This window comes from Perca fluviatilis, chromosome 18 (genome assembly GCF_010015445.1).
Source record: "Perca fluviatilis chromosome 18, GENO_Pfluv_1.0, whole genome shotgun sequence".
Classification (NCBI taxonomy): Eukaryota; Metazoa; Chordata; class Actinopteri; order Perciformes; family Percidae; genus Perca; species Perca fluviatilis.
Window position 1 is genome coordinate 19,543,313 of NC_053129.1, and position 23,244 is coordinate 19,566,556.

The window sequence follows — 23,244 nt, forward strand, 5'->3', positions numbered from 1 at the left end:
TCATCCGGCTGATAAAAAGGTCACAGTGATCAGAGAGGGGAGGACGGCCTGGACTGTGTCCACTGCAGATCAGAACAACTCACACTGAAGCTTTCTGCGGTTTGGGATTCGAACTACACTAAAGAAGCCCATCACAAAATAGGGATAATGAAAACATAATTACACAGTGAAGATGGAGCTAATACATTATCAGAAAAATCAATCGTTTGATGCTGAGTTATATTTATTATTGATGAGATAATACATTTTACATTCTTAAACATCATTTAGAAGGAAGTAATATCTCCCATGATTCATACATCAGTGCAGTGCTTATGTCATCATTCCCTCACCAGGTAGCATCCCTTCTTCAGGATTAAAAACAAATTATTGTACATCATGAACTACAAAGATAATTAATGTGATTTAATGTATAAAACAAAGTCAACTCCGATTAAAAAAGCAAAATGTTTGTTAGCTTGTGTCATTCTTTTTTTACATCATACACTCATCAAGCACCAAATTAGATGATAGATTTCAGCTTAAACCACACAGGCGGGTAACTACACACATTCATTTATCAGGGGAAAGTCTTTTTTTGCTGAGACTTGGGTGATGCAGGTATGGTCCAGATGTACAATGACTCATCATAATGAGTGTGACAGCAGTGACAGTTAAGTGAGGTCTGAGATCAGATTAACACTTTGTCAAGAGGAAAAACCTGCTGTCAGAGTTTGCAATTTAAAGTTAAAGGATAGCTTAAAAATGTTTTTCAAGTTTATCTTCACACAACACTAGCATGCCCATTTGTACATTGAAAGTGTTATTGGTCCCTGTAAATGTGTCAGCTGCGTGGTGTGTCCGTTTTTATTTCGGCTCCCATGTTAACAAGTTAGAGCTTACACACTGCCTGCGCGACACGCATGTCTCAGGCGCGGCTCGAGCCGCGCCGAAAACAAAGACATAGAAAACGCCACGCAACTGACACACATGTTTTGATAGTTTGTTTTTTCTTTTGAACCAATGAAAGAATAAACGGAAATACCATGCTATTTTTTTCAATTTTTGTTTACTAAATAAAAAGAAAACAAGATAACCAAAGTTAAGTAACAGGCCAATTTTGTTTTTTGCAAATCCCTCTTTGTCATTATTCCATATTTTTTTTAACCAATTTGAGGCTTTAAAAGTCAGAGTTAAGTGTAATTGTGTATCTTTCAAATGACATTTCGTGAAATTTAAAAGCCCCTTTTTGTTTCCTTGCTGAGCTGCAAAAACACTATTTTGTACAAAAATACTGTAATTTGGAAGATACCTAACTACAGTAACTCTGACTGTTAAAGCCTCATATTAGTTTTGGCTCAATTTAGAGAGCATGTGTACACCAATAGAGGGTTGTGGATTTTGTCCCCCCTCCCATCATCAAACAATCTCTTTGTTCTTTTCCACAATCAGTGAACAATTATTGCTTTAAGACTGACATAAAAACATTTGAACCTTTCCTTTATTTTTCCATCCTGCACACAGTCTTTTTATATTAGTATTTAGGGGAAAACACATTAAGATTTGCCACATTGTTGATATTGTAAGTAATTTTTGACCTTTAAGAATAACTGAATGAATAACAGTTAGCAAATTAGTGTATTCTAAACAAGTCATTCATTAAAAAAAAAGGCACTTGTGGTTTTTGTCATGACAAGATGCACCAAATGAGAGAAATGTTTCCCGACTACTTGGCTCCACCTGCTGGAAGTATTGTCCCACTGTATCCAGTTTTTTTATTTGTTTATGATGACCTTATGATCAGCTCGTGTAATCATTTCTTTGGTCTCTTTGTCAAGACTTAAAGTGAGTCTATAATTCAGTAACTTTTAGTGAAAGGAAATAAAGTAAAACACACAATCAGACATGGAATAATGTATGTATAACCTTTAAACTTCCATTTAATTTCATTATACTTCTATAATAGCAATTATTTTTTCTCTCCCTTTGGACATTGATAAGAGCTGTGCTGAGTGTTATCAAATTATCATATAATTTTTTTTAGTCCTAAACGGGACTATTTGACAGTTGTAGTGGGCAGAGTGTTGGGCGACCTTTAAACCTCCTACTCCTGCTCCTTCTTGAGGACCCAGACCTCGTTCCTTCGGTTGGTGAGTTTGAAGGGACTGTCATACCCGGCTGCGTAGAACGGCTTGTCGACGTATTGGACGCCGTCCCTCTGCAGGCTCTCCATGAGTTTCAGAAGCTCTTCTCGCTTCATATTGTCATTGGAAAAGCCACCGAATGTCCTGGGAGAAGGAACAAGAGGAGGATCTAAGATTGAGTTCTGCATATCTGAGATATGAAGTCTTCATTTTTTATCAATTCTCTTCCAACTGTTCTTTTTTTTTTTGTTTCGGTGTGTGCAATCGGTTATATTTAGTAAATAAAGGACAACAACATAAATATCAAAGACGTGCGGGTTTCATTTTGACACTTTCACACACTAAAACCTTGAATTAAATAAATAAATTAAATATATAATGCTGAGGTTGTACTGTACCTGACATAAGCTGTAAACTCTTTCCTGTGCTCCAAAAACACCTCCGGGTCGCTCGGCTCCGGTGGATTGTCCTGATGCTCCTCTGGGATGAAGAAGGACACGGTGAACTGAGATTCACACGCAGGGCCGGCTCCAGGGTCCACGCGGCACGTCACAGGAGCCGTCATCTCCACTTTCACCTCTGAGGAACAAGGAATATAAATACTAAATTAAGAAAAAATAAAAAAAAACACAAGCAGCACACGTCTGACTGGTGTAAAACAGAAGAACGTGAAATCAATTTATGAATAAATGTAAATATGAAGTTCATGATTTGTCTGACATGTAATCAGCTTCCATGAGATGCACAGATATTATATATTCTAAACAAACTCTCAGTTGCCAGCTGGTGGATCTAAACTTCAGTAAATAATGATAGCTGAACAGATGGTGGACATAGAACCACAGTGTGTGGCAGATGTAGAGAATTAATCAGCAGGTTTACACATCACACTCTCCTTACACAGCAGAAACAGCAGAAACAATATATATTCTCATACATAATGCTGGTGTAAACTGCTGAGTAAGACCAAGGCAGTGGTGCTGTTACAAACTGCTGAGCAAGAACTAAAGTGCATATATTCATAGACTCTTTTGTTGTCTTCATGCCAAAGATATCCATAACTTAATTCTGAAACATTTGAACATTATTACATGACTGATTGTGTTTTATCAAGTTTAATTTTATTTAGTTACATATATGGCTTTATATGACATTTGTTTTACAACACCACACAATAAGAGCCTCAAACCATTTCAACCTCTCTTTGACAAAATAAAGTTATATCCGACCTTTTTTCCCCCGCTTTTTACCGTACATAATACATCCACGTGACATTTTAAGAACAAAATTGCTGAAACTTACTGTTGTGATTGTTGCCTTGAATGTAGTTGAAGAGTCTGCGGAAGCCAGTGTTCATGGCTGCATCCCACTGCATTCCACTCAGAGAAGTGCTAACCCAATTAGTGGCATGGTAGGTGCGAATCTCATAGTCTTGTCCCTGCAAAACATGCATACATGCATACACTCATAAATTAATCCGTATTATTATTTTTTCAATTTACCATTTAATCAATACAATGTCAACTAGAGAAACTACAAAACTACAAGAAACTAGTAGGGTCAATGGAGCAATCTTCAAATTCTCTTCAGGCTTCTTCCTCTTTGAAATTCTACTCCTCCCACATACTTTTATCTACAGATGTCAATCAAACTTTACACTATTCACAAAACCTTTAGCTATTAGAAAATGATTTACCTTTTTTGATATATTTTACAGTTTTTGTTATCACTGTTTAAGTTTAGTGTTTCATTTTCAGTTTCAGGCTTTTTCTGTGCTTATACTGGAGTGTGTATTGCGCAACTTAAACTTTTTGTGTGGAGTTTGTTCTTTCAGACTTTCCTTTGACTTATGACTATGACTTTCGATCACTTTTTTCAACATATTATACTTCTACTTTTTTATCACTTTTTTTCCACATAGAGTACTATACTATGACTTTTTGCGACATACTACTTTGACTTTTTTCGACATACCACACTATTATTTTTTAATGGCTTTCTTCAACATACTATATTATGACTTTTTTTTCCTTTTTTCAACATGGTATACTATGACTATTTTCAACATACTATACTATCACTTTTTTAACATTTAGTTCGACATACTATACATGACTTTGTTTGAAAATACTATACTATGACTTTTTATCACTTTTCTTCAACATACTATACTATGATTTTTTTAATCACTTTTTCCTCATACTATACTATGACTTTTTTTCCGACATACTATACTATCACTTTTTTATCACTTTTTTATGACATTGTTTTAGACATACTATACTGTGACTTTTTTATCACTTTTTTCGACATACTATACTATGACTTTTTTGATTTCATTATACTATGACTTTTTTTTATAACTTTCTTCAACATACTATACTATGATTTTTTTAATCACTTTTTTCGACATACTATATACTATGACTTTTTTTCCGACATACATGACTATGACTTTTTTATCACTTTTTTATGACATTATTTTAGACATACTATACTGTGACTTTTTTTATCACTTTGTTTGACATACTATACTATGACTTCTTGCGACATACTATACTATGAATTAGGGCTGGGCGGTATGGATATGGATATCGATACCACAACGATATTGTAGGGTTGACTATTGGTACTTTCACAAAATATTAACACAATGAGATTTTTGATAAATAATCATCAGTAATGTGGATACAATGACTAAGTGGGTAAAGGCAAATAATAGAACAGTTACAACAGTCTGGTAAGTTCAGAAAATGACACTTTACTGTAATGCAGCCTTTAAAACCAGGGAAAGACAAGACTTATGTCATATTACGATATTACAATATCCAAAATCTAAGACGATATCTAGTCTCATATCACAATACCGAGATATATATATATATATATATATATATATATATATATATATATAAGCCCACTCCATAGCTCTGAAACAGCACTTATCAAAAGCACCAACAACCTCCTTATGGCAGCTGATTCTGGACTCCTCACCATCCTCATCCTCCTCGACCTGAGTACAGCCTTTGATACCATCTGTCACACCACCCTCCTCAACAGGCTATCTATCATCGGCATCACCCACACTCTGTTAGACTGGTTCACATCTTGCCTCTCTGGACGCACTCAGTGCATTCAACTCAAGTCTTTTAAATCCATTCCCTTCTCCGTCACTTCAGTTGTGCCCCAGGGCTCTGTCCTGGGGCCCCTACTCTTCATCATTTACCTCCTTCCCCTCGGCAACATCTTCCGCAAATTTAACATTCACTTCCACTGTTATGCTGATGACACTCAGCTCTACCTCTCCACCAAACCCTTGTCCACTCTTCCGCCCACCTCCCTTACTGATTGAATCTCTGAAATAAAAACCTGGTTCACCCAAAACTTCCTCAAATTAAACAGTAATAAAACCGAGGTTCTCCTCATTGGCACCAAATCCACTTTATCCAAAACCAACAGTTTTTCTCTCACTATTGAAAACTCCGTTTCACCCTCCCCAAGGTTAAGAGTCTGGGTGTCATCCTTGACACACTATCCTTTCAATCCCACATCAATAACATTACCCGGTCTGCCTATTTCCACCTACAAAATATCAATCGACTCTGCCCCTCCCTTACCCCTCACACTGCTGCCATCCTTGTCCACTGTCTCGTCACTTCCCATATGGATTACTGTTAACTTTCTCCTCTTCGGCCTCCCTCACAAATCCCTCCATAAACTTCAACTGGTCCAGAATTCAGCTGCCCGCATCATAACTCGAATCCCTCCATCCACCACTCCTGTCCTCCAACAGCTCCACTGGCTCCCGGTCCAGTTCCGTATCCAATTCAAAGTTCTCCTGTTTACATTCAAGGCCATCCACAACCTCGCCCCCCCATATTTGTCTGATCTCCTCCAGGTTCCCACTTCCTCCCATTCCCTCAGATCCTCTTCCTCCATACACCTGTCTGTCCCCCTCCGCCCGTCTCACCACCATCGGGAGCAGAGCATTCAGCCGCTCTGCTCCCCGTCTCTGGAATTCATTACCACCCCAACTCAGAAACATTGATTCATTCCCCCCATTTAATGTGTTTTGCAACTCAAAACACATCTGTTTAAAACTGCCTATTCCACTTGATGTCAATTGCTCTGCCTCTTTCTGTTGTTTCTATTTTATTCTTTATTTTTATAAATTTTTTTTGCTGCTTTTAAAGTCTTATGTATCCCTGTACGGTGTCCTTGAGTGCTGAGAAAGGCGCCTTTAAAGGTCCCATGACATGGTGCTCTTTGGATGCTTTTATATAGACCTTAGTGGTCCCCTAATACTGTATCTGAAGTCTCTTTCCCAAAATTCAGCCTTGGTGCAGAACTACAGCCACTAGAGCCAGTCCTACAATGAGCTTTCCTTAGTATGTGCCATTTCTGTGTCTGAAGCTATTGAGGAGGAGAGAGGGGGGGCAAGGTGGAGGGTGGGGGTGTGGCCTTGACCAACTGCCACTTTTCTCGTTTGAAAGCCATGATGTCTCTCTCTCATGGGTTGGCCAAATTCTCTGGGCGGGCAAAGCAGAGAAAGGGGAGGTAACCTTGCTTGTTATGACCTCATAACAAGCAGATTCTAAAACGGCTCATCTGAGCTTTCATTTTCTCAAAGGCAGAGCAGGATACCCAGGGCTCAGTTTACACCTATCGCCATTTCTAGCCACTGGGGGACCATAGACAGGCTGTGGGAACTCATTTTAATGTTAAAAAACCTCATAAAATGAAAGTTTTCCTGCCATGGGACCTTTAAATAAAATGTATTATTATTATTATTTATGAATTTTTATCACTTTTTTCCCCACATACTATGGAATGCTATGACTCTATGCTTTTTTTCGATACACTGTACTATGACTTTTTCGACATACTATACTATGACTTTTTTATCACTTTTTTCGACATAATATAGTATGACTTTTTATCACTTTTTTCGACATAATATAGTATGACTTTTTTATCACTTTTTTTCGACATACTATACTATGGGTGGCTCGTGGCTGGGAGGTAGATTGGTAGTCCCGTAGCCACAAGGTTGGCCACATGTCAAAGTGTCCCTAACTATGTCTATAATATGACCTTTTCAACATACTATGGCTGTTTTATAACCCTATTTGACATACTATACTATGACTTTTTTATCACCCTTTTTCGACATACTATACAATTACTTTTTTTTTTTTTTATCAATTTTTCGACATACATTGGTTCATGGCTGGGAGGTAGAATGGTAGTCCCGTAGCCACAAGGTTGGGGTGTCAAAGTGTCCCTAACACCATAGTATACTATGGCTTTTTTATTACTTTTTTTGACATACTATACTATGGCTTTTTATTACTTTTTTCGACAAACTATACTATGGCTTTATTATCACTTTTTTCAACATACTATAATATGACTTTTTCTGCACAATATACTGAGTGGTTCACGGCTGGGAGGTAGAATGTTAGTCCCATAGCCACGAGGTTGGTAGATCAATCCCAGGCTTCTCTGGCCTCATGTCAAAGTGTCCCATACTATACTATGGCTGTTTTATCACTTTTTTCAACATACTATACTATGGCTTTTTTTTTTTTCATCACTCTTACTAGTGTTTTCTCTACATATAAGACTTGCTGGGAGGCGGGGATGTGGCTGGGAGGTAGAATGGTAGATCCATAGTCACAAGGTTGGCGAATCAATCCCAGGCTTCTCCGGCCACATGTCAAAGTGTCCCTAACTATGTCTATAATATGACATTTTCAACATACTATAGCATGGCTTCATATCACTTTTTTCAACATACTATACTATGGCTTTATTCTCACCTTTTGTGACATTCTATACTATGGCTTTTTTACTCACCTTTTTCGACATACTATACTATGAAATAGACATCAAAGAAGAACCCAAGGCACTCGTCTTTCAGAAAAAATATTTAAAATGCCTTTAATATATCTGGCACAGTGTCAATAAAAAAAGATTAAAAACAAATTTAATGTGTTTCAGCATCCAGCCTTCTTCGGAAGTTAGTCACAGTAATAAAACAATTAAAAGCACCGGGTGTGAGCACATCAACAGGTACAGACATTCAGAAATCAAGGTCAACCCCTCTACAACAGTGTTCACTTGTACCCCGTTTACACGTACATGGTTATTTTGAAAAACGGAGGCATTTCCCTTCGTTTGTGCTCATCGTTTACACGCATACGGAGAATTCGCCTCTGAAAACCAATCTTTCTAAAACCTCCGGCCAGAGTGGAGACAGCTGTGCACGATATTATTTTTGAAAACGGAGAGGTTGAAATGTCCGTTAATGAAAATAGCCGGCCACTTTTTTATCAAGTCATAGTTTGAATTTTTTGATATTCTATACTACGACTTTTTAATCACCTTTTTCGACACACTATACCATGACTTTTTTCGACATACTATATTATTACTTTTTATGACTTTTTGACATACTATACTATGACTTTTATCACTTTTTTCGATACACTATACTATGGCTTTTTTATCACTTTTTTTAGACAGGCTACTATTATGACTTTTTTAGATAATCCATTTAAAATGAAATAATATAAAGAAAACTAGCAAATTGATATTCAGAACTAATTCATTTTCTGTTGATCAACTAACTAGAAAACTTGCCTACTTCTCTTGTCCCATCATGGAAGTGAGCTAAACAATCAACTTCAGACCAAAGGTTTACTGTCTTTTTATACAAGGCAATCTATGAAACACATACCTTTTTCTCCTCTGCTGTGTATTTAGGATTCTGCAGTCCAGTTGAGAACAGAGCTTGTCCCACAGCTTTCAGCATGACTGGTGTGAAGGTGGTCAAAACTGTCCGTTTAATAAATAAAATCGTCAATAACAAAATATAACAAATAACTAAATATCGCCAAACTCAGACGTTTCCAAACCACTGCAATGCGTGTATGTTTCGTAAAGCATTATAAAACGTTATACTGGTTCTATAACCTGTTACATCACGGGACTAGTTATGTATTCAAACGCATTGGCTTATAAAACAGCTCTGGAAATACATTTTAAGTTAATTCAGATTCAGCTAAGTAGGCTAATTCTTCACCGCCTAACCTAACGCTTTTGTTAAAACAATGTTACCATCTTGTAGGGTGTAAAAAATAATAAATAAAGACAGGAAGATGGACATTACCTGCAAAGTCAAGCGTTTTGTAACTACCGTGTGTGGAACGCATTTGTTTTTATCATAGATGTATTTTATATGACCACTTCCTGTTACATAAAGCTGAAATCTGATTGGCTGAGTGAGTGTATCTTCAAAATAAGAGTCCCGATCCTTAATGTCAACACCACTGAGTAAATAAAGAGAAAAAAAGTTCGACTTCAGCCATCATCTGGGACCTAAAGTATATCATCATGTAACCTTGTTCCCTTGTGTCAAAATCTAGTTCTAACACCTTTATTATTTAAGATTGTATTATGCTAACGGCATATAGTCTAAATCAAATGTTACCACACAGTTGAAAGGTATTTCTGGGAAGAACATATCGCATTTATTTACTACATTACAATTATTTACATCATAGGGATTGATAGTGAACTTTTCAAGAAAAGAAAAAGAGAAATTTGCAGTATTTAAGAAACACACAGTCCAGGCGATATGAGGCACAATCACAAAGAGGTGTCAGAGTAAAAACAACCTAACAGGACAACTTCCAAATGTTGAACACACACACACACACACACACACACACACACACACACACACACACACACACACACACACACACACACACACACACACACACACACACACACACACACACACACACACACACACACACACACACACACACACACACACACACACACACAACATCTGGAACTGATATAAATGTTGAAGTGATGGTGAAGATACTGTAAGTCAGAACATGAGTTGTATATAGTAAATGTATTATTTAGGCTTCAGCTACAGTTTTGCAGGAGGTGACAACCAGGGGCCTGTTGGCGTGAGAGACAGTAAACAGATCCTGGTCTCTATGGAGATGAGCAGCTGAACAGTAAGACAAGTAACACTATGGATGCATAGTTTAACATGTCTAGAACACACACACGCACGCACGCACACACACACACACACACACACACACACACACACACACAAAGAACTTTAAAAACCTGATCTAGGGACATGCAAGACAATGAAGAGACAATGGCAGCAGCTTTTTGTCATATGAGGCGAGTCCTATTCATTACAATTCGCAGAGCAAAGAACAGTGGAAAAGGCAGAAAGACTGGTTTGTCAAATGTCTGTTGCTTGCACAAAGTCCAAATGTCACAGTTGGAAAAAGCAGCAAAAAATTCCTCAGTGAGCTCCAGAACCCCAGTTACAACCTGGTAATAATTTCTCCAAGCGACATAATATAGAGGAACAACAGGGTCTTGACAAACAGTTTATTAATTGATATTTAACTGGACAACAAAAACAGGGATTAATAAAAACTTGATCTATGTATTGTTGATTTAATAAGCAGTATTTTTTTGAATCCCTCTTTTACTGTCAAAATAAATATTAATTAAGGCCTTGTAGGATAACCTTTTCTAAGGCTCGATATCTTCCACAAGTTAGTGCATTCTTTGTCTAGGTTGTAGCTGCTGATGCTCTGGGGCTCTGGGAGCGTTTCAGGGCTGGTAATTCTTGCGGACAAAGGACAAAACATCATTTTTGGACAGTTTCTCAGGGTCCATTCGTGTCTGGGAATCGTGAACGATCACCCCGTCCACCCAGGCCCAGAAGTGCCGCTCAGAGTGGCAAACACTGAGGACGAAGACAAAGAAAGCATACTGTTTATTCTTAAGATCATCAAGGCTGCTATTACATATAAACTGTTTCTATCACCCCCACTACATGACAGACAATTTGTCATTTAAACTTAATAAATCATTAATCAGTCATTAATCAATACAAAATGGGAAGAAAAGACGCTACTTACTGGAAGGGGGCGGCAGAGTTGGGTGGCATTGCATAGGTGGATTCTTTGGTAGTCTTATTATAGAAGAACTTCATCTTGGAGTTTTTGCTGTATGCCATTGTCCATGGTTCTGAGAGACAGAGATGGAGGAGACAGATATTTTGCACATTTTTAATTCAAACATAAGGAATTTAGGTATGTTGCCCACAGGATTGTTTAGGCTTTGAAACGGTTAAAGCAAATTAAAGTTGCAAGAGTTTTAAAGTGCCACTTCTTAGCAATGAGCTGCAGCACAAACAAATATACGTACCATTGACAGTCTTAATGATGTAAAGGCCGGTGGGAAGGAAGTGTCGGTCATCTCTGCCGGTGTAGGACAGACGTGGGACTCCTCCTGAACTCTTTGTCACCTTCATCTCTAGTCTGGATGAGAAAAACAAAAATACAGTAGAAAATCTTCAACATTTAGTAAATGAAACATGGCCTGATATGTTTTGAATCATGTTGCTTCCTCGACAGTCGTCCTGTCATACCTTACAAAGATTTTCTCCATTTCCTCCAGCCTGTAAACCTCCTTCACTCTGTTTGGGAAAACACAGATGTTACATTTAAGATCCCATCCAGACATGTTTTAAGACTAATAATAATTTGTGTCTGATGTTTGTTTTTTGTTTTTTTTTACAAAAAAAGTCTCAACGAATTATAACTTAAAATGACCTCCATTCTCAGTGTATGTGCACTGAAGGCTTCCATTTCCACTTGTTTAAGCTTCCTATTGGACCATGTTTGGCCTCCAAACTGGTTGTGATGTCACAAAAACAGACTTGTATGCAATATTTGTATAGTCAAAAGCGTTTTTATTTTAATGCCATATGGACTTGCTAACCATGTTGGATTTACTTGATCAGAAAATGTGACATGGGGTTTAAGATCTACTTGTAAGCTTTGTGTTCAAATTTCCATAACATTCCCCAATGTTTTTTATTATGGTATCTGTATTATATAACTGTCAGTTTTCCGCTACTGTCCACTCTTCAAGTGCCTACAGTGAGAATAAGATCCCTGAAAATAAATTACAAAGCAGCATTCTAAAGGTTGAATTTGTTTAAATGAATACCTGATAGGGTTCATGTCTGGTCTGCTGGGTTTGGCCACTGCCTTCACAAACTTCTCAGCCATCTGGATCCTGGATATATGACAGGCATTATTTAGTTAACTATTGAAAAACTGGTATGAAAAAAACATTGTACTGCAATACAGGTCAATTTATTTATAACAAGTTTTTTATTTATACGTTTATACGAGAGACGAGAATTCTAATTTTGACATCATTTTGAAGATCAAAAAGTATTAATGAATAAAGGCTGTCCTACCGTTGGTTGAAGTGCTGATCTCTTACATCAGTGCCGTTCAGTATTAGTGCATCCATTACGTGAACAGCGTTGATTCTGCGCTGAGCTTTACCCTGAGGACCAAATAAACTGTATTTAATAACTAGCTTGTTTGGGTGTAATTGTTACTTTTTTTGGGGAGAGGGATAATAATGCAACAGAGCTTTACAACCTTTGAGACCTGAAGCCTCTTTTAGGAGAAAATTATCAAGAAAGCATGACGCACCAAAAGTACACATCATCTCATGAGAACAATTGTTATTTCAGCATAAACAGAAATGAAGCAAAGCTTAAAGAGTTTGGGATACTGGCTCCCAATTTTCATCTGTTTACTGTCCCTCCTCTCACCTCGCCCTTCAGCTCTTGGATGATCTCCACACTTAGAAGTGTATCTCTTGGCAGCTCTAGCTTGAAATTTTCCAGTTTCCTCCAGCGCACAGGCATCTTCCCATCCCATGTGTATATCTGAGACTTCTACATAAGCCAAGGGAAAAGGGAAAGAACAGATAAAGAGATGAAAACAGGTTTAATCACAGGCTACCATGCTTTTAAAAAAGCAGTAAAGCCTTTCTAGTCACCACCATTCCTATACATAAAAACATTAGGGGTGAATAGATTGGCCTGCCAGATCTACATTTTAATCTTTTCCAGAAGAAAAGGAAACAATCTTACACAGCAAATAGCTGAAAGTGACGATACTGGCCTGGGTGTCCCATTAATGCATACAGTATGGGAGCTGCTATCTGATATCAAATATGGGAAATCCTGAAAAAGACTAATTATATCTACTGGGTACAAAACAAGGATTGTATAAGTTGTGTGAAAAATACATTACCACAGTGCAGTAAGACAAAACACAAGCCTCTTAAGACTCACCCCCAGCCCTAGAAGGAAGATCTGCTCTCCACCTCCCACAATGCACCTATGGTCCAGGATATGACGCAACTTCTCAAGTGTAGTTGAGTTAAGAGGTGTGAGCTTACTCTGAAACGGCTCCACATCCGAGTTCTGAGGAGCAACAGATGTAAAGAGACAGAGAGGAAGACAGATATGGAGACACATTTAACATGTCAAACCGGTGGATTTATAACAGTGCTACCCATTACTGGAATTTACAAATTTAACATTTGTTTTAAAATCTGATATTGGACAACAAAAATCTCAACCTCTGGGAAATACTGTTTAGGATTTACCAAACTGCACAAATACGCTTAACTTTTATTATTTTACTTTTATTATTATCAAGTGGTATTCTCTGACAGCACACATTTATCTGCATTGTCTTATTTGCAGAAGGTTTTTTTTAAAGCCCAGATTTATTAACAGACCTTAATCAGTTCGTAGAATTTTGACTTTGGGTCTGAGGAAGCAGGAGTGACTCTAGCCTTGTCTGGAACCTGGAAATGGACATGCAATGTATTTAGGAGTGGAATAACATAATAAAGAATACGACAAATTATTCTTTCTATAAGTTCTGTTTTAGTCCAACTTCAATTTAGTATATATATTACAGTTTCTCCACTCACCCCCCACAGTTTCAGACACTCCTTCCTAATGTCTGCTTGCTTTGGCTCTGAAAGGGTCCTAGAGGAACAAACGCCACAGTCAGTTGCATACATAAACACAATCACACATAGCTATACTGCAACAGAGATAAATGCACCTAGACAAGTACAAGACAGGCTACTCACTGGTCTACGACATAGGCGTGGATCTTAGCCAAGGCCTTGATCTGGACTACACAGAGGCTACAGTGAGAGATAATTCAATTTCTGTCAGTCACTCGGTTTGAAATGAATAGATTAAAGGCCTTTGTGAATATTGTGTGTCTCTACCTCTCATTGGAGTTGACCATAAACTGGTAGAAGTCGGTGTCTTCCTTAATGATGCTCAGGGGAACCACATCTGTAACGTCGGTGTCTGTGTTCCTCAGCTGGTTCAGTTTCAGGTTGATTTTGAACATGTATTCCCTGACGGCGTCTGAACCGGGCTTCAGACCACGACACACTATGTACCTGAGGATGGCAATGAGCGAGAAGAGTTTAATAGAAGCAAGAATTGTCTCTTCTTAGTCTAAAAGAAAAACTGGATCCATAGCAAAGAGACTGTCCCATTTCCTCCAACTGAGATGTTGCACAGTCACGTCTGACCTGTCTAAACCTAATTGTAATTTTGAGTATAGTTACTATGGTTACCGAGTATGGTGAGGAAATGCACCCCTTCACACAGGAGGTGACGAATCCAAATCTGAGAGCAAATATAGGTTTCGTCCAGGTCGCCGAGAGCTGCGACTCACAGATTATTACTGAACTTTAAAAGTGGAACCAAGATCTGTCATTCCAGTATTTAATTCATTTTTTGTTTTATGTTTTGTCTGTACAGCCACATTATGTGTGAAGAACCCCACTAAGGTTAAATGAACCTGTAGAAAAAGGGAAAAAGAAAATCTGACGGAATGTCTAACATGGGATCCAAAAATGTGTTGAAGATGTTTTTTTATGTGGTTTTTCCCATCAGCACTAAAATATTAAAATGAAACAAACTGTCCATGTGGCACTGTTCATGGTCTATTACCTGTTTCAGGCTTTGGTTTGTTTTTCAACTGGCTAAATGTTTTAGAAAAATTATATATATATAATATATATATTAATCACCTAAAATATAATAATAACCCTGCATAAGTATCCAACTTCAAACAGATGTTCTTGCACATAGAGTACATTTACACACAGACACAGCCCCACCTCTCAGAGTTGGCAGGCCTGCTGGTGACGGGTTTGAAGAGACAGATCCTGTCGAAGCAGTGGTAGAGCAGGTAGACCAAACCCACACTGAAGGGAGTGAAGAGGTCAAACGTCTTACAGACAAAGTGACCACCTGGAGAAGACAAAGAGTGCCACTATCATCTAATTTGAACCCCAACACAAACATACAGTACCATGTGCACACAAACACAGAGGCAAAACACAGAGACAGAAATGCTGACTAACTAGATGACTCATCCACTCATGCACATGTAGACCCCATACCTGTCCTGAGTGTAGAGATGGCAGTGAGGAACTGACAGAGCAGCAGCTGTTTGCTCAGGATCTCCTGGATGTTTTCCTGGCCTTCCACAGAGAAACCCTGCGCAAGACAGTCATCAAACCAAAAGTAACCATCAGTAAACAAAATCTGAACCCACTCACTTCCACCCAACAAGAGCAGGAATCTGTGACCTAATCTTCTGTTTGATATGTACATTTTAGATGCTTTGATGCAGAGCAGTGGCTATAAATATACTCTGCAGTAAAAAAAAAAACGTGAAATAGTCTCACCCCATCTGCCATGAGGAAGTGTAGCCCTCTTCTCTCTGTACTCTCCAGGACAAAGTTTCGGAAGGCAGTAATGTTTTCTGGCCGAGTGATGTCTCCGTCCCCGTCCACCCCTCCCTCACCTGGGACATACAGAGGTCAAGCTTCACTGAATCATTCATCATCTGAGACGTGACCAGTTTCTGTTCTCCCCCTGAGCGCGATGTGTGCGTACCATAGTAAGGCTCAAACAGCTCACTCGGCGCTGAATAGAAATCTTCCAGTTTGAAGTCACAGGGTCCTTTCAGCGTCATGCCAAAGCCCTTGGCATGCCAACGCCTCTTCCACAGTATATACTCTGAAAAGCCTCCAGGCCCCGCACAGACATCACCGAAGTACAGAAGCTCGCCCTCGCGGTCCTTTGTCAGAGGTTTCTACATAATGAGAGAGGTTTGTCTCGCCATCTGTTTATATGGGCCTGTGTGTTCTGTTAAAACAAAAGTTCACTGCAACACATATCAGCTGTTACTTTGACCAACTCACCCCTTGTGAATCCTTTGGGTTGGTGAACATTTGGTCGAAGCAATGGTCGATGTTGGACATTTTCATAGCTGCTCTAAATACAGAAAGAACATAACTTGTCATTGTCTTTAAAGGGTTGGCACACTACACTAATCTATTTTCAAACTCAAACCAAACAGCTGGGATATTTTTATCTGATTTTATTTTCACATAACTTATATACAAGTGATATATAAAAATGTGTATCAACACTAGGGCTGGGCAATATGGAGAAAATCAAATATCACGATATTTTTGACCAAATACCTCGATATCGATATTGTGGCGATATTGTAGGGGTGACAATTGGTGCTTTCACAAAATATGCACACAATGAGATTTTTGAAAAATAATCATCAGTTATGTTGATATAATAACTATGTGGGTAAAGGCAAATAATAAAACAGCTAGAACAGTCTGGTATGTTCAGAAAATCACTTTACTGTAATGCAGCCTTTAAAACCAGGAAAAGACACCACTTGTGTCTTATCAGGATATTACAATATCCAAAATTTAAGACGATATCTAGCCTCATATATTGATATCGATATAATATCGATATATTGCCCAGCCCTAATCAACATATACACACACACACACACACACACACACACACACACACACACACACACACACACACACACACACACACACACACACACACACACACACACCAACATGTTTTACATTTTCTATCATTCAAAAGCAGCCATTAATTGGTAGATTCTTTTCAATATGTGCAAAAGAAATTAAGTTAAATAAAACTTTAAAGATGCAATAAGTCTTATAAAACTAACTTTCTGTCACATTTGCTGAAACTGACCCTATGTTCCAGTAGAACTACATGAATTATGTAATATAAAAAAAAATCCAGCTCCTCTGGCACCACCTACAGCCTGTACTACGATTGGCAAAATTCCACCACTCCCGGTTTATTTTCTCCAATCAGGGCCACAGGGGGTGTCTATCTGCCTGTCAATCACTGCTCAGGCACGTACACGCATATATAGCGTTCTCCCCTCCGCCCTCCCCCCTCCCCCGCGAACGAGCTGCAGAAAGGTTTCCCAAAACTCCTGTGGTGAAGTGGCTTTTCAGAGGTGGCGTGAGCTCCGGGATTTTAAAGATCTGAAGAACGATGCAGACGTAGCCACATTTCTTCTAGACAGGTAACATAATTACCATGAATGATTTAGCTTTCACTTGGTTATTAGTAGTCAAAAGTCCACAAAGCTATGTTGGTGAGGAGAATATATATAACGTTTGCACAGTGGTCGGTCTGATATGATGCTGAAATGGCTAACGCTAGCCTGCTAGTTAGCATCGTTTTACTGTTAGTGAGTAAAGTTAACGTTGTGTTAGTGTTTAGTTATTGAAAATGTTGTCTGTCTGACATGCCGGCATTTCTGTCAAACTCCCTTGTGTGGGAGGGGCTTAGGAGACTGTTTGGGCTGCAGCAGAAAGGGGGGAGGGACTGAGAAGTTGTCGATGTTCAAATTTGTTAGCAATGTCCTGGCTCTTCACAATCTTACCTACAGCAGCTTTAAAGAAGCCAATCACATACACAATATTATCCAAAAGGATTTTTCAAACCTGTAATTTTCAACCAGTTAAAGACTGACCTGTTGAGGAAGATACCTCCTCTAATCGTTTCATAAGGGTTGGAGCGTGTCCGTGCTCTCCTCATCTCCTCGCCCTCCAGGTTATCAAATACTGACTGAAAATCATACAGACACAGTGAATATTATGGCATTAAGATTTGGGTCCATCCAGTGTAGAAGGCTATTCACAGAGCTTTACACAAAGAAAAGTCCATTTATATTCTTATTCCCCACAATACAGTCAGTGCATTATCTAAGCATTATCTAAGCATACATCATAATACAAATATTTAACCCAACCCTCACATGTAACATTCACACTAGATCCAGTAGAGCTTCACTGGGCTTGTGAACCTAACACTGGCCATGGTCTTCTTGCAGGGTTAATACCTTCCAGCTTATTCGCCCCACTGTTTCCTGAGTATTAGATATATACTGCTGAAGTATTTAAACATAGTGTTACTTTATGTTCATGTATACAATAGAAAAGGGATATAAATGAAAAAGTTTTAACTCACCTTGCACCTTAAAAGAGTGTGCAGCAGATCTTCAGTGCAAAATTCTGTCTCATCCTCAATCTTTAATTTTCTCTGTAAGCAGTAAACAAGACTTTAAAAACGAAATGTATACATATAAGGCGAAAGACTGTGCCTGAGTGAACATTGTATACGATATATACAGTATATCGTACACAATGCTCACTCAGGCCCATATACTGTATAAGTGAGTGTCTGTAAGTGTCTGTTTGCCAGTGTCTGTCTGTATTTACCGCTCCCAGTTTCATCCAGTCCCTCAGCTCATCTGCATCTGGGTTCTCTGTGGTGCATTCTGGGAACCAGTCTACCTTCTCTACGGCACTGGGCTGGACAGACAAATAGAAAAAGAAACAGAGATGGGAAACAGATCATCCTGATGTGATGTAAACATAATTTACTTGTTCTCGAGAGTGAAAAAATGAGAAAAACACAATTCATAGTTTAATTAGACAATTCACATGATTTACTGAAAACACCACTACAAACATTACATGGTTATTAATTACTGCTGTGTACCTCTGGTTCATCGCGCCAGTCAACATTGAGCTCCCCCTGAAAGCCCTGCAGGGTGAGACCCAGACCCCTTCTCCCTCGCTGGGTAGAGGCCTCCACAATCTCTTTGCGTCCCTGGCCAAACTTCCCCAGACCTTCACCCTCACGGAAACCCATCTTGGCCTAAAGGTGTAAGAGGTAGGAGAGAATGAGGGAGTTAAGAAAAGACAGTGACAGAAAATTCTGATTCTTCTGAATATTTTGCAAAATAAACTGAAAATGTCCTAATCTATCTAAGAAGTGTGTTTATATAATCCACAATTCTGCAACACAGACCCTGAGACAGTGATAGTGCAGGTTTTGGTACATTACCATGAGTTTCTGAGACACACTGTTGTACATAGAGAAGTTGGCAGAGGCATTTGAGGGGTCAGTGTCTTGGTCATCAAAGGATGATATGGAGGGCATGGAGAATCCCGGTCTGTGATCCTCCTGGTCACTGAGGGAATCATTTTGGCTTGAGTCTAGACAGGAAGCAGAAACAAACAGGTGCAAACTATTCATTTAGAAACAGGAGCAGGCAGACACAAGGATCATCATGCTCATCTAATCATTCTTCAGCATTACAATCTTGTGCCAAACTGAGTTCTAAAATAAGACAAAACCACAGCCTTAGGGTCTCTTCTGGGATTCGACCATACTAAATTGTTAATTAAGATGGCAGATCATAGCTACACTTACTGACTTGAAATACCTTAATCCAGTAGTGAAATGTAACTAAGAACATTTAATCAAGTACTGTACTTAAGTGCATTTTTTAGGTACTTGTATTTTACTTGAGTATTTCCATTTCATGCTACTTTATGCTTTTACTCCACTACATTATTATATTACAGTTTTAGTTACTAGTTACTTTGCAGATTTAGGTTATTAATATAAAATATAAATCAACTAATTAATTACGACATTATTATAGGTTAAAGGCCCATATTATGAAAAAAATCACTTTTTCTGGGATTTGTGGTGTGATTTTGTGTCTCTGGTGCTTCCACACGCATACAAACTTGGAAATAAAACCCATCCATGCTGTTTTGAGTGAGATAGTGGTTTCTGAATATATCCTGCCTTCAGTCTCCGGGTGTGCTGGTCAAAATCGGCAGGGCCGTCTACTACGTCATTGGCCGAAACATTTGGTGTGTGCTAACCACTTTAGCTAATACCACATCAGCTAGCTGTTTCTCCAACTTCGCTCAGTACAAGGCAGGATTAGCCAGGAGACTTCTTCTAAACGAGGGCGCACTTCCAACTTTGCGTGGAATACCGGCAGACGATGGAAAAGTATAGTTCTATACAATTTATTTTGTAGATTAGGGTGAACTCTGGTCTAGCTGTTGTAGCAGTGTTTTGCCATTGAGAACGAGGTGGCTAACCGCTAGCAGTGCTAGCTTCTAGCAGTCTTTACCCAGCTACTGCGCATGTGTAACTCTCAACAAAGATGGGATAGAAGTGTGATGCCTCACTCTGTAGCTAAAACAGAGAGCTCAACACACAGGGTCAGAAGAGGAGCTGCAGCAATGTGCAGTACAAAAAATATATGGTGTTTTTTGAAAATTAAACCATGTAAACCTATTCTGGTACAACCTCTAAATATAATTATGAACCTGAAAATGAGCATAATATGGGCACAATAAGCTACCAAAGCAATTAAAATGAGCGTTACCTTTTTACCAGCTGCAACACTAAAATGATACAAACATTAATGTAATGTAATACTGTAAAATATATTATTCTAAAATGGGCCAAAATAAATAATGAGTACTTTTACTTTTGGTAAGTTTATTTTGATGCTATTACTTTGTTCTTTTACTTGAGTAAGATTTCAAATGCAGGACTTTTGCATGAACAGAGTATTTTTACACTGAAGTATTGAAACTTTTACTTAAGTAAAAGATCGGAGTACTTCATCCACAGCTTTGAGTAGTGCATAATCTATTTATTTATTATATAAATAAATAATGTATTTATGTACTATTTCAGTTGCTTTCAATAGTAAATATGGCATGTAAAATATCAAGACTTCTATCTAAAATCATGGCAGATATTGTTCGGAGGGGGAAAGTGAATATATCTACCTTGTCTGGATAATTGGGACTCTTCATCTGAGCTGCTGTCATCACGAGGCCTCTTTGTCCCCAGCACTGGTGCTGGCGCCGTTTCAGCTCTTCTCTTCATCCTGGCTGAAACACAGCACAGAGGACAATATAATTAGAATAAGATACTCTGTCTGATGGATGAGGTGCAACAGCACACAGAGAATATAGGAGAAGACCAAGGACTGTGACAGGAATACCCAACAATGGATGAAGGTAATTTTAAACTAAATGAAACAGAACAGAGCAGCAGAATCTTACTTAATGTACATGTTGTCAAGAAAGCTAAAAAAGAGGACTAAACCACAACAGCAAGTATGACAATGATGCATGTATGAGAGGCAGCCAAAGCATTGTGACAGATAATGCTGAAGCTTCAACAATTTGTTGGATTAATCTAACTGATTAATTAATACAGTATGCATACAATGCCGATTAAGTAAAAATACCAAAACATTTGCTGACTACACCTTTACAGATGAACAGTTTCTTATTTTTCTTCATTTTTATTATTGTATTTAATGTTTTTCAAACTGTTTCAAGACATCGCCTTAAGCGGTTATATTTTGGCATTTGACATTTGATTTGACCTTCACAAAATAAACAAATGAAAAAGGAAATTAACTTTTAGTTGCAGCTGTAATGGCTGCCTGGTGCATGGTTAGACTAATATATTTTCTTACATATGCATGCTCAACATATTTAAATAATGTACTGTGAAGAAAACTGATAAATCAGTCCTTTTAACAGTGACCACTACAACAGTGAATCCTCATCTTGCCACCAAAATTCTGCTCTGTTTGGTCTAATTTATGCAAAGTAAAAAAGGTGCAAACTGTCTTTGTTCTTTGCTGGGGGTCGAAAAAATTAATTTTAGGAAAGTTAGAAATTCCCAAGCAGGCACAATAAAAACATGCATGTTTAAGTGTTGAGGGACTGTATTTCTGTCTTGGTAACAGATGGTAAAGGTAGGTAAAGGCAGCACTGTCATCAAAAATGGATACAGGCTTCATATAATCGATCATTCAAACAGCTCGCTTGGTTATCTTGGGACATCTAACGTTAGCCCCAGTTAGCGCCTCTTGTGTATTACAATTACATTCACAAAGGGCGTAAACTGTGGCTAGTAAACATCACAGCGAAGTCTTGAATTTGACTGTGGCAACTGCACTTAAACAATTTCCCTGAGGGGCTCAACAACATATTCTGATTCTGATCCTCCACGTTGTCAGAACATGACAATTATAACGTTAAAATCTGAGAATAAATGTCCTGCAAATATGAACAGTTACCTCTGTGGTTGTGTTGTAGTTAGCAGCAGTCAGCTATCAAAGTTTGGTAAAGTCGACCCATGCCACTCTGTAAGATATATTATTGCACACAGTAGCACGCAGCTAAAGTAAACAGACTTGTCTGGTTAGTGTCAGTGTGGGTGTTTTCGGTGTTTTTCTGTGAAACGAAACTGCGCAGCTGTAACGTTAGCAACTTTAGCTGTTAACGTTAGCTAGCTAGCTCTCTAAATTAGCCAGCTAGTTTTTACCAGCTCAGAAGAAGAACTTCACTCTTCTGTGGCGACACAGCAGCGACAAAACGTAAATTCCGCATATGTTTCGAGCTCTCCCAGTTGGATTTTTATTTGCATGGAAACTTTTGTTATAAATACACTCTTTTTTGAAGTTTACATTAGCCCGCGTTCTGTCTCTACAGATTTCAGGGGTCCTTCCTTTTCTGACGACACGCAGTAATAATGCGCCTGACGTAAGAACTGTCTATCCAAGTGCCCGTGTGTTTTGTTGTTTTCTTCTTCTTCTTCTTCTTCTTCTTCTTCTTCTTCTTCTTCTTCTTCGTCTTCTTTTTGGCAGATTACTACTTTTGGATTATACCGCCACCAACTGTACAGGAGTGTGTAATACCATGAACTTCATAGAGTCTAGGCTTGAATTAATTCAAAACAAACAAACAAACAAACACAAAAAAACAAAACACATATTCTTTTCATTATACCATTATTATTCAGAAAAATAAATAAAGCTTCAAGTCAGGTCAGGGTACTAAAGTATAATTGACCAAGTCTCTCCCTTGTCATACCCTTTTCTTCAAGTATTGAGTATTGAGTTCTCTCCTTCCATTTCCTACTAGTTTATTC

General features: G+C 38.4%; 2 protein-coding genes across 3 annotated transcripts; both read right to left on the reverse strand.

The window, feature by feature from the left end:
* Positions 1 to 1,462: 1,462 nt before the first annotated feature.
* Positions 1,463 to 9,390, reverse strand: hebp2 (heme binding protein 2). The gene is made up of 5 exons (XM_039781586.1): positions 9,298 to 9,390; positions 8,866 to 8,963; positions 3,426 to 3,561; positions 2,522 to 2,702; positions 1,463 to 2,267 (listed from the first exon to the last, which is right to left on the reverse strand). The coding sequence occupies exons 1-5, from the start codon at positions 9,338 to 9,340 to the stop codon at positions 2,084 to 2,086; spliced, it is 642 nt and encodes a 213-aa protein (XP_039637520.1). The 5' UTR covers positions 9,341 to 9,390; the 3' UTR covers positions 1,463 to 2,083.
* A 245-nt stretch (positions 9,391 to 9,635) lies between these two features.
* On the reverse strand, positions 9,636 to 22,885 carry cmtr1 (cap methyltransferase 1). Of its 2 annotated transcripts, none has more exons than XM_039781588.1 (24): positions 22,639 to 22,885; positions 21,081 to 21,185; positions 19,321 to 19,472; positions 18,973 to 19,131; positions 18,690 to 18,782; positions 18,439 to 18,510; positions 17,942 to 18,036; positions 16,305 to 16,377; positions 15,997 to 16,195; positions 15,786 to 15,904; positions 15,498 to 15,594; positions 15,213 to 15,345; positions 14,304 to 14,483; positions 14,160 to 14,216; positions 13,995 to 14,052; positions 13,797 to 13,865; positions 13,345 to 13,476; positions 12,817 to 12,942; positions 12,451 to 12,542; positions 12,195 to 12,263; positions 11,611 to 11,658; positions 11,388 to 11,500; positions 11,099 to 11,207; positions 9,636 to 10,923 (listed from the first exon to the last, which is right to left on the reverse strand). In XM_039781588.1, exons 2-24 carry the CDS (start codon positions 21,178 to 21,180, stop codon positions 10,788 to 10,790), a joined length of 2,481 nt encoding a protein of 826 aa, XP_039637522.1. In that variant the 5' UTR covers positions 21,181 to 21,185; positions 22,639 to 22,885; the 3' UTR covers positions 9,636 to 10,787. The 2 variants fall into 2 exon arrangements, with proteins under 2 accessions (XP_039637522.1, XP_039637521.1); XM_039781587.1 differs by having other exon boundaries at positions 22,391 to 22,885.
* Between the last annotated feature and the right edge of the window lie 359 nt (positions 22,886 to 23,244).